General features: G+C 40.8%; 1 protein-coding gene across 3 annotated transcripts in view; it reads right to left on the bottom strand.

The window, feature by feature from the left end:
• The window catches only part of MAP4K3 (mitogen-activated protein kinase kinase kinase kinase 3), an 83,975-nt gene that overhangs the window by 62,861 nt on the left and 8,917 nt on the right, over nt 1-12,197 (bottom strand). For all 3 annotated transcript variants that reach the window (XM_086482321.1, XM_009948244.2, XM_086482323.1), the window contains 3 exons: nt 9,588-9,645; nt 6,437-6,527; nt 672-736 (listed from right to left, as the gene is read on the bottom strand). In XM_086482321.1, the coding sequence (XP_086338447.1) occupies nt 672-736; nt 6,437-6,527; nt 9,588-9,645 (214 nt within the window). Of the gene's footprint in view, nt 1-671; nt 737-6,436; nt 6,528-9,587; nt 9,646-12,197 lie in introns of those variants that run through there.

Here is a 12,197-nt window from a genome sequence, read left to right on the forward strand (position 1 = left end):
GATTTTGTCCCTTGAAACTAGCAACCAACTGACTGATGCTCTATTTATGCAATAGATTCATACACAACCCTTGTTTCTCTGGCCACTCATCGCACCTAAGCCTAAAGCAAATACATAGGCCACCTTTGCTTTTTAAATGTCATGCATCCAGTATTTAAAAAAAAAAAAAAAAGAAAAAAAAAAAAAGACAACCCTCATGGCACTACTGCTACAGAAACATACAAAAGATCACTATTTACAAAAGACAAGAGCATCTATGCCATTCAATCCACTTATGTAAGGTATCTGTAGGCAGTGATATAGATTATACTAAAGCAAAGTTCAAAAGCTCAGAAACAAAACAGCTATGAAGTAAGAGAGTACATCAGGATATAAATTCATTTTAAAAATACAATATTATCTAATTTTACAGTCTTTGGAAAGTAGTGATGGGTGAGCTACTGAAGGAAGGAAATAACTTCTGCTGCTATAAAAACCCGCTATAGCTAATTTTGTTTAGAAAAACTAAACCCAACCAATTATGTAAATACATAAACTAAAATTGACCTTCAGTGGATTATTACGGATACTAAATTTAGGATTCCTCCTCTCTGATTCCAAAACACTGTAATCATCTCCATTTTTGAAAGTAAGTTTTACTTAGATTTTAAGGAATTACAGTCTTGACGTACCATGATAAATATCCTGTAGAGAGCCACCTCCACAAAACTCCATGCAAATCCACAGCTTGTCTCGTCTAAAAAGTGAACAAAACCATTCATTAGCTGTCAGGTTTGAAAACAGCACCTATAAAAGATAAGTCAGAGGACTCAGACATTATAAAGCACAACATAATAAGCTCTGTATTATGAAAAGTACAAGTCAGATAATGAATATGATTTAATCTCTACGTGATACTTCACTGTCAAAATAGTCACTAATGAAATACCAAAATTAAGCCAGGGTTTATTGGAGTAATAGAAATAGTATTAGTGAAATGCACACACTAATTTTTGTTCAAGATGTACTATGAAAACGAAATATATTTTTACTGAGAGTAGAGAGAAAAATAGATGCGTGTTCTTATTTCTTCCTCATTTTCATTTCTTCGCTTTTTTCAGAGCAGAGGAATTAACACAAACAACAACCAAAAATACCTAAGCCAAACCAAAAACCCCTAGGGTTATCTCTCAACTCTTTCACAACAAACGGAGTGCTTCAGTCAAGGCTAGGTGGAGTGGAGCCCATGCTGTGGCCAAGTGCCTTCTCAGATGAAGTTTTTTCCTCAAAAATACCTACGGATATTTTTACTGGCAGGGGTCAGAGGGAAGATTTTTAGATTCCTCTTGCTAAGGGAATCATTACAGTTTGACTCACTACACCTCCATAAAAGGTGCTTTCCAGGAATAGACAACGAGCTGAAGGATTCAAAGGTATCTTCTATTATGGGCACTAAATATTATTTTCACTTAGTAATTTTCACTGGTAAGACAGATCTACCATGTGTGGCCGCAGAAAGGCATTTTGGAGAGCATAAAATCTGGGACTTGCCTAATCATTCCTCTCCATCAAAACACACAGGGAAGAAAAATTGCACACAACCACCTTAGGGCAAACTGGGACACAGGGCAACCAAAGGAAAGACTGATGATTGTTCTGCAGCTTGTCCATGACCCCTGGTCTTGGGTTTCTTGCATTCATAAGGCTCTATTAGAATAGCTGAGACGCTTCTGTAGGCAATGCCAACATTTGTGGAAGTATTTTGCAATGCAATGGTGTAATGCTGAGCTTATGCCCTGAGCTGAAAATTGCAAGTACTTCTCACCAGCAGATAAAAAGTTAGAATAGCAGCTGTTCCAATGAAGAACAAGAATCTTTCTTGGATCTCCTCCCCTTTTATGTCCATAGCCCACATGGTCCTCAAATCTATACCCCATCTGCTTCCTCTAGTGGTAGGAAAGTTATTGCTCTGGAATTACAGAGGTTTTATGCCATAGAAGTCACTGGCTGTTAACTCCATGCATTTCTAGGAGTTAATTAAAGCACTGCTTGAAATAACATGAAGGCTTTCCACTGAAATAACAGATCAAAGTCAGACACAGAAGCAACGTGACTACCTGTGAAAGAAAACACAATTAGCAATGGCAGCAGGGGAACACGAGTGAGACAGAAGCAGACAGACACCTGTAAGTCCCTTGTTTATTCCCCACAATGACGCAAGGCTCAGACAGGGACACTTTTGGCAGCCCTGAGCTTACAAAAACCACCCCTTCCCATGTGGCTGCATCCTGTTTGATGCCAAGAGCAGCAGCAGCGTGGAAGTGGGAAAGAGCCAGGACAACCCCAGCAGCCTTGGGACAGCAGCAGAGCACCCATAAAGTAAGAGACATGAAGTAGGTAAGTGCTGTAAATTCACACCTTCGCTTACTGGGCATTAACTTCCCAGTGTGGAAAAGCCCTACAGAAAAGGAAAAAAACGTAAGAGGATCAAAAGAGGAGACAACATTTCTAATTCGCTATCTAGCCTTTTATTACTGTGCCTAAGTGCTTTGAGACAGGTGAAGATCCGTGTAATCAACAGTAACAGTGTACACAGGTGTCTGTGTCTGCAGATCATAAGGCAAGAGCAGAAAACAAAACAGAGACAGGATCAACAGTACCATTTAGTGTGTGCAACTTAACACCTAGGCTAACAGCAAGGCAGAAATTCGACTGTAAAACACCTATATTGAAGAAAAGCATGGGGAACGATAGGCTTGATAAGTGCCAAGTACAGGATGATGGTATTTTTCTTATTGTTCTTAACATTGAAAGATACTTGGAAAACAAAAGGTCAAACGAGAGGCCTCAAAGACAGCCATTCAATTGCCGAGACAAGAGAGAAGCACTATACCAAAGAAAGGGATGGGGATCAAGCAAGAGCACAAGACAGTACCAAAATATGTACTGTATTTGCAACAATTTAATTCTGGGTCTACAAAGGCGTATTTTGATATTCTGAAACAAGACGAAAACTGTCTTTTTAAAGAAAAGCACCCCCAGCCTGAATACAGCATCATGAGAAAAGACACCATTTCAATCTAAAAATGTGGCAATCTAAAAGTATCAGTCAATCTAAAGAAAGTTGCATTCAACAACAGTATTTGTTCACAGTCTGTTTTCATATGAAATCTTAAAAAAAGTCATGGGAAACAGCTTTTTATTAGTTATACTAAGCTGTCTGTTCCCACTATGACTAGTTAAAAGAAGCAGTTGGTAAGACAACTGCATACATTTGTCAGTGCTTCTACAATGCAAATAATCTCACCTCCAGAAACAAACACAAATGGAACCATCACATTCTGGTCAGAAGCTCGTATGTGAGAAAAACAGTACTGCAGAGCCCCACCCCTCCCCTCTGCCATTTCTCACTTACTTCTTTCTTCTAAACTTGTCTTCTGAAAAGGTTTGTAACAATGACTTTAGGGTTTGTAGAGCACACCAGGCAATGTCACACATCAAGAAAAATTTCAACACAACTTCCTTCCCAGTACTGCAGACAGCTACAAACAGTCATCACGTGCAGTGGAGGACATCTTAATGTACAAAAAGGTGCTCTCTTCCCAAAGGCAGGCTTTGAGTCTGGTAGGAAGATTAATGAGTTGCGACAGGAGGGTGAAGGACTATGTGGTCCCAGTCACACAACTTTCAAACATGCAACATCCATTTAAGAAGCTTAGTTACGATGACAGGGAGCTTCCAAACACTGCCTTTGGGAGATCACAAGATCCCTTGCCAACTTTACCACCTGACAATCTGTAAGCTGCTTTCAAACAGACTAGTAACTTCACAAATTCTCAAAAAAATTTTAACATGACTTCAAGGTACGTAGCAGTATTAAGCACTGACTCTTCATTCATAAGAAAAAAGCCTGCCAGCACTGCACAGAACAGAAGTTACAAACAATTTAGGTTAACCTTCAAATTAACCTTAAACATTCAGAACTGAAGTGCAGACGCTCCTAGTTTGGAATACCAAGTCCCTACATGTACGCACACTCTATCTGCATGCACACCCACACAAACTTGTGTGTAACAGCTCACAGACCAGCTCAGTGTTCAAAAGGCATTCAGGCTGCCAAGTCAAACACCCTTCAAGGTATGGGATGCCAGAACAGCATGGCTTATTGATTTTATCTTCAGACTTTGATCCCTTCTTGCACATGTCTACATGATAATACAAGCTGTACACAATCACACACTCCCAGCCCTGCCCAGTGCAGTGGGCAGATGGTGCTCATCTAATGGGCTAGCCAACAGTTTGCTTTCCTCTTTGTTCTCATACTTCCAGCACACTTCCACTTAACGTTATTCTGAAAATACAATTACTCTTGCAAACTTCCTTCACGCTCCACACTAAACTGTGTTTGTGAAGTACTAAAATGACCAGCTTTCCCACTACAGACCTTTGAAATTACTATAAAGCAAATATAATTCAAAAAGAGATTCTATTGACTTGAATCACATCTGTCAGCATGCAACACTTTCACTCCTCAGACAAAACCTAACAAGAAAAACAAGAAAGATTCAATGAACCTCACCAGTGATAAAACACAGTTTCAGTGAGTGTCCAGGGCTATTTAGGATGCTGAATACAAGAGGCAGGGAGAAGAAACTCCTCAAGACAGCATTAGTCAGCTGAGCTTCTGCATGAGATCTGTCCTTCTGCTCTAGCATTTACTGCCAGGACTTTCTCTCTTCCCCAATACTACCTCCAAGTTCTGGCACCTCAACTTGTCAAATTTCAGTTTGATCCAACTATGCAGGCATTCAGCATCAAGGTCACTAAGAGCACCACAAGGCCCTCCACATGTGCTATTTTAACATACTGTCCCAGCTCCCCCCAGAGCAAAACAAGGAACGCTCAACAATGGCCAAAGAAGCCAGGGAGCATGTTAGCTCTTCCGTAGCACTGCAAACATGCAGCAAACCAGGCACTGCTAGCTAGAAAAGAAATAGTAACTGGGATTTCCTAAAAATCTAGTTGATCTAGAATGAAAGTAAAAGAAATGCAGTATTTCAGAAGATAACTTGGTCACATTTGAAACGATTTTTAAAAGGAAAAGATGCACTCCAAACACAAGAGCCAAATTCTGTCATATATTCCTCCTTCCAAGATGTAATTTTTTGTTGAAAGGCTTTCATATACCAAGATTTTTCATGTGAAAATGCCACCTACACCTTCCCATCCCCAGGCCAAAAGCACTTGGCCAATATTGCTGAACAGCTTTTGGCTACAGCAGATAGCCATTATGGAAAATTTCAGCTCCACTTGGCACCTTTCCATTATGAATAGGGTCTAGAAACCTTCACAACACACAGAGCTACCATGTCCCACCTCCCCAAGCAAACAGAAGATACGCGAGTACCTGAAGACTCTCCTGTAAAGAGCATCACAACTTTTCAGAACCTCTTAAAAGCTTTATTACATTGCATGATATGCTTAAAATTATGATAACATTAGGTCACAAAATCCAGCATTAAAAGGAATAGGCCTGGAATATCAAGCAATTGGTGTATCTAGCACAAAATGTTTGTCTGGATATATTAAAAAGAATTATAATAGCAAACATTATTGGAAACTAGCCATCAATTTTGTCAACACTCAGACTTTGTATGGAGTACAAGTTCGCTGTACTTGTAACAAGTAAGCATAGTATCTTACAAAAGGAATTACACAGAATAATGCGCCAGAACAGTTTACATATACTACATCAAGTGTCCTAAACAACTCTGCAGCTCAAGAGAGAAAAGCAAAGATAAAAGAGCGGAAATATTGATCATTTTTAGTTTCAAAACAAATCCAGAACACAATCACCAGTGAGCTTCTTAAAGGCCGCATGGTTTACACTCACAGGTACTTCAGCATGAAATTGTCTTTAAAGCTTAACACAGCACTACTTCTCTTACACAAGGAAAAAAAGAATTTTTTGCTCCTTATTTCCCCATAACATTCAATTTTGAGTTCTCAGACAATTTGACACACCAACACCAGTTAAGTCAGAACATTTCTGAAAACTCCACCTGTATTACACAATATTTATACTTCGCAAAGTTTTGCAAATTTAAGAGACATTTTACCAAAACAGACTTAAAAGCTGCTACATACACATCCTCTTTCTCCATATTTGTCACATTTCTGCTTAATTTTCCATTTATGTATTACATTCAAAGCTTTTAAATGACAACTAATTTCCAAGGAAACATGATTACGCGGTCACCGAAGGATTTTGCTAAGAGAAACATTAGTTATATCTCTATAACTAGACACTGTAATAACAGAACAGACTTTAAGGTAAATGAAAAAAATAATATACAAGTGGATAAAACTTATTTGGTAAATTATGCTTTGCCTAAGTCACCTTATAGAACTGTTCTTTACAAGAAGATAGTAAATGAGCAAAAGAAACAAACTGTACCTGAGATAGCTGCCAAAATAAGCAACAATGTTTGGATGTTTACAGTCTTTCATCATAATGATTTCCTGCTGCACAACAGCAAAATCTTCTCCTGAAAAGCAGAAGAATGAGTATTTACATTGGCCTGGTTCATACCCACATCTCAACCACACTTTCAGTACATGTTTATAAAACAAACATTTTGATTAATTAAAACTAATTATCTGCCAGTTTCACAGACATATAAAGCAGCTGTAAATCAGTATTTATTAGCACGGGCTTAGCAATAACTAACTGTATTCTTAAGAAGTTTCATTCTGGACCAGATGCACATCACATCTGCCGTCTGATCTCTCTTATGATATGGGCCATAGCTCTTTCTAAAGATTTTTCCCCAAGTCCCCACTGCATCCATCTACATATAGCCTGCCAATAGCCCAGGTTCTTAAAACCATGACAAAACATTGGTATTTTTGGCTGCATGTCCAACACTCATTAGATCATCTTCCTGAGCAAAAAACATTCAATAACCTGATGCTGCTGTAACCTTTCAGGAAACTCGGTCATCACAGACATTTATGGACTGTGTATAACCTATGCCCAGATAAAATACTGACATAGATGTCATGGCATTTATCTGAGACTTACTGTTTGGTACCCTGGTTGCCCCTGTCTTTCTATAACAGGTCCTTACCAGGTGTGTACACTGAGAAAATCATGTATGAAACTGAAAACCCAACAGAGATGTTCTTGTTTTGGGGGTGTTGTGCAGGGGTTCTGCAGGCAAGTTAAAGAGGGAAGGCAAGAAAGACATCAGGATGTAAGAGAATGTGGGTAACAGGTATTCAACAGCCTTTTTCATTAATGTTTTTTGAAGAAACACACATCAAGTGCTCTTTTGCCATTCAGTATCTTACACTGGGGCTCCTCTGAAATTTCCTAAGTTATAAGGGCAGATTATAGTTAGGTTGGTACGTTATTTCTAAAGAAGTTCCTTCTTTAGTTACTAGACACGCACAGCTCACAAAAACCAACTCATTCTTACTAGCTTCAAGGACTTCATAGGTAAAAGAAGCCTGAAGGCCTAAAAGAAACATTTAACTTCATGAATAACTTGACTCCATAAGTGAGCTGAAAAAAATAGGAAAATTCAAAGTATGTAAAAATTCTCCTTCTAGTGTACTGCTGTAGCACACTTCAGCGTAACTCAAAAGAGATTTTAAACCAAAAGACAAAACTATTGTCTTATTTATGAATTGTCGCAACCCAAAATCGCTTCCCAGGTATGGCTGTTAATAAATGTCAAATGTAACACAACAAATTCCAAAAGAAACAGCCAAGGCAATATTACCTAGGAAAATGTTTTAAGTTTCTCCCAATACATTAACATACTGGTGACCTATCCATTTGGTTCTTTTTAACCACAAATCCGATATTCATGGGTATTTTACTTAACTGAAAGCATATTTCAAACCACAACCTGCAAGTTAACATCACAACAGACTGTCTGCTATCCATGCTGCATTGCTGATGGCTTGTTGTATCCTGGCTAGATGTTTAAACATGCAAACACTGGAGAGCAAACAAGAAATTATTTTCACATACAGAGAGGTATCTCTGTGAAAGAACACGATTCCTCCAGTGTTTGACCAGTGTTTTCATCGCATCCAAAGTACTGAAGTACCATAAGCTTTAGGGTAAGTGCCTAAACATTATTGACCCTTAGTCTTCACACTCTCCCCAATCTGAAACACTTGCAAAGAAGGCCAGTGCCGTGCTTCTGGACTGTGGACATTGCCTCAACTGCAACTGGAAGCAACAACTGTTGACAGAACCTGAGCTCCCTAGCAAAGCGAGGGGAGCTGAAGCACATTCTCTGTGCACCACTCAGGTACCCAAAGGCCGCCCAAAATACCCGATTCAGCTCCAAGATGCCAGTTGGTCGCCCCATGGGCACAGCACGAGGGCGAGTTACCCCAGCTGCAGCGCACCCCCAGGCTCTGCCTGCAGCTCAGAGAACTCCCGCAGCATGATTCTTTGGGCCCTGCTAAAATACCACCTATTTTAAAGGCTGGCATCGTCTGAGTCTGCCGAGTCCTGTGGCTCTTTCCCCACTATCCAAGACTCCTTCCCTGTTTTATCGTCAGTTCCACGGGGAGGCACAGCACAGCTGCTCGTCTGAGCTGCACTGGTAACCCACATGCACAGCCATGTACTCCAGCAACAGGAATGGACATAAAAAGCCAAAGCAGCAGAACTAGACAAGATCATCTGAGACCACAACTTCCAGTGTGAATAAAAGAAGTATGATGAACACACACTTTTGGAACTACACAGTAACTTACTGTCCTGCCTTGATTTTTTTTTTTAAATGTCCGTGCAGTATATAAACACCACATTTCTAATCGCTTCCAGAATTGTAAGAGGAAAAAAATGGAAGAAAGTAGCAACCACTTTTCCCTTCTTGCCCAAATAGACCTCAAGGATCAAACCAAGTAGCTGGTAAAATATTACCCCCCTCCCCCACATTAAATCTTGAAAGGGAAACCAATGAGTTAAACAAAACCTCTGGACATTTCATTTCCCACATTACTCTTCTCTTGTTCAACGAGTCCAGACACACTAATGAAACAGCACTTGCAGGCTGATAACTGATCTGTAGGCCCATGGACTTTGTGAAACCAACACAAGCACCATTCCAGCATCAGTCTAGCACACAGCGAAGTCCTAATCAGAGTCCCCAAGAGAACTTCAGGAAATTTACTTGATTCCCAGATACTAACGCTCACCTATTATTTCACTCTTCCTTCTTTTTATCTCTCCTTCTACACTCTCTCCAGGTCAGTTCTTTTCTGCCCTGCTGTCCTACTAATTTCTTTTGTTCAGTGTTTTGTATCACATGGGTTGAAAACATAGTACTTAAGACAAAAATAACCCCAACTCTCACCAAAATTTCAATCATCCTTCCTTTAACTGTTCTCCAGTTACATTTTTTCCTCTGACATCTTGCTCATCATGCTTATTATTTTTTAGAACAGTGTATTTTGTCCTACACTACAAGGCAACAATTATCCCTTCTTTCAATAAGTGGACTCAATTGATTTTGTACAACTGTATCTCAAGCATAAAACTATTTAGTTTCTGTAGCCTATTTCAGTTAAGAAACACTTACCTGGTTCTAGTTTTATTACTTTAATCGCTGCTAGCTCACCCGTGTTGACATTTCGAGCCTAAAAAAAAAAAAAGGAAAAAAAGATTAGAGATCAGAACACAGCAACCAGCTCTGCATTCTCAATTCAACATTCTGACAACACAAAGTCAATGAGAAACTGAGAAACACAAGTCTGAAACAGTAAAACCACTTGTTGGTTTGGGTTTTTTTATAAGCAAAAACAATGTCAGGAGGAGCCAATAAACTAAAACATCTTGTTTATGTTTCATGGAAGGTTAGAATTTTTTTTTTCAAATAACGCATTTATTTTTATTGGGCTTACAACATATATTTCCATTAGATAAGCACCATTATCGAGTTGCTATATCCAAAACACTTACTTAAAACAATCCACACCTGTGCCTAATAACAGTGAACCAAGCAGCAAGAATTCTGTAGATAGCACAGAATAGAATACAATCATTCAGGTTGGAAAAGACTTTTGAGATCATCAAGCCCAACCATCAACCCTACTCTATCAAGTACACCCCTAAACCATAACTCCAAGCACCACATCTAAAAGACCTTTAAACACATTAAGGGATGGTGACTCAACCACCTCCCTGGGCAGTCTATTCCAATGTCTGACAACACTTTCAGTGAATAAGTTTTTCCTAATATCTAGCCTATACCTACCCTGGTGCAGCTTGAGTCCATTCCCTCTTGTTCCATCATAAATTACCTGTAAGAAGAGACCAGCACCTACCTCTCTACAATGTCCTTTCAGGTAGCTGTAGAGAGCAACAAGGCCTCCCCTCAGCCTCCTTTTCCTGAGACTAAATAGCCCCAGTTCCCTCAGTCACTCTTCATAAGACTTTCTCTAGGCCTCTCACCAGCCTCGTTGCCCTTCTCTATACTCTCCAGCACCTCAATGTCTTTCTTATATTGAGGCACCCAAAACTGAACACCATACTCGAGGTGCGGCCTCACCAAAGCCGAGAACAGGGGGACGGTCACCCTCCTACTCCTGCTGGCCACACTATTCCTAATACAAGCCAGGATGCCATTGGCTTTTTTGGCCACCTGGGCACACTGCTGACTCATATTCAGACACTTGTCAATCAGTACCCCCAGGTTCTTTTCCACGAGGCAGCTTTCCAGCCCCTCATCCCCAAGCCTGTAGCGCTGCATAGGGTTGTTGTAGCCCAAAGGCAGGACCCGGCACTTGGCCTTGTTGAACCTCATACAGTTGGCCTTGGCTCATTGACCCAGCCTGTCCAGATCCCTCTGCAGAGCCTTCCTACCCTCGAGCAGATCAACGCTCCCCCCTAACTTCTTGACATCTGCAAACTTACCAAGGATGCATTCTATCCCTTCATTGAGATCACTGATAAATACGTTAAGCAGAAGAGGCCCTAGTACTGACCCCTGTGGAACACCACTTGTGACCAGCCATCAGCTGGATTTAACTCCATTGATCACCACTGTCTGGGCCTGGTCATCCAGCCAGTTTTACCCAGCAGAGCATATGCTCATCCAAGCCATGAGCAGCCAGTTTCTTCACTAGAATTCCGTGGAAAACAGTGTCGAAGGCTTTACGGACGTCAAGGTAAACAATATCCACAGCCTTTCCCTCATCCATCAGGCATGCTCTTCTCCAGTACACGTTTGTAGGAAGCACTCTTCCAACAAAACTTCTCATCCTGATTTGTTTTCTGATAACAAAGCAAGCTATCTCAAAAAACCCACAACCCACTAGGCACCTACTTTGTACCGAGATCTGAAGCTTTAAGCATGCTCAAGCAACTCTACGCTGCCACACCACAGTCCTAAATTACACAGGTCCTCAACCATGCCGAACTTATGTGACAAAATTTAACAAACCAGCCACTGAGATACTGACTGCAAAGCACTTAAAACATACACGAACCTCACAGCAGACAAGCAGGGCCCAGGGAGGACCAAGGGCTGTACGCAGCAGCGTGTGTGACTGCTTCCAAGACTCCCATGAGAGCGATGTAATGCTTCCTGCACATTCTACTACGTGCCCCTTGGTCCTTACTCTCCACCAGAGAGAGCATCCTCTCCTTGCAGCAAGGGTGTGAAAAAAAACAAGTCAGCAACAAAGGAATTTGAAAGCATTCCCCTCACATACACAGCAGCTCTGTGGCCAACTTCAGCAGCAATTACTCAGCAGCTTAACTGCATTCAGTACAGGGCTCTGTCATGACGAAGCCTACGTTCTACTGAGCAATCAAAGCAGCTAAATATTTTAAAAGCCATTAAAAAGCAACATAATTTATGATAATAATGTTTTATCTTGTAGAACTGTTGCATTTGACTACTAACTGAAAACCAGGGAGCCATTTGCCCCATACTTTCAGGATACTTCCGTGCCCCCAAACCCAGCTATAGTGAGAGGGCAGCAAAACTACTCCCCAGCACCAAAGCGGCAGCTCCTGAAGGATGCTCAGCTACAGCCTCTCTTCCTCCCAGCGGAGTCTTTGTATCCAGGGCTGCACTGTGCTGGACCACCACTGCACTGAACGCCATGTCCGCTCTACCCCCTTCACAGGGCACAGAACGTGAGACCAGTCCTGCTTTTGCTTTTTCTGCCATCCACTTTCAAAT

The sequence above is a fragment of the Leptosomus discolor genome, chromosome 2 (assembly GCF_034619465.1).
Source record: "Leptosomus discolor isolate bLepDis1 chromosome 2, bLepDis1.hap2, whole genome shotgun sequence".
Classification (NCBI taxonomy): Eukaryota; Metazoa; Chordata; class Aves; order Leptosomiformes; family Leptosomidae; genus Leptosomus; species Leptosomus discolor.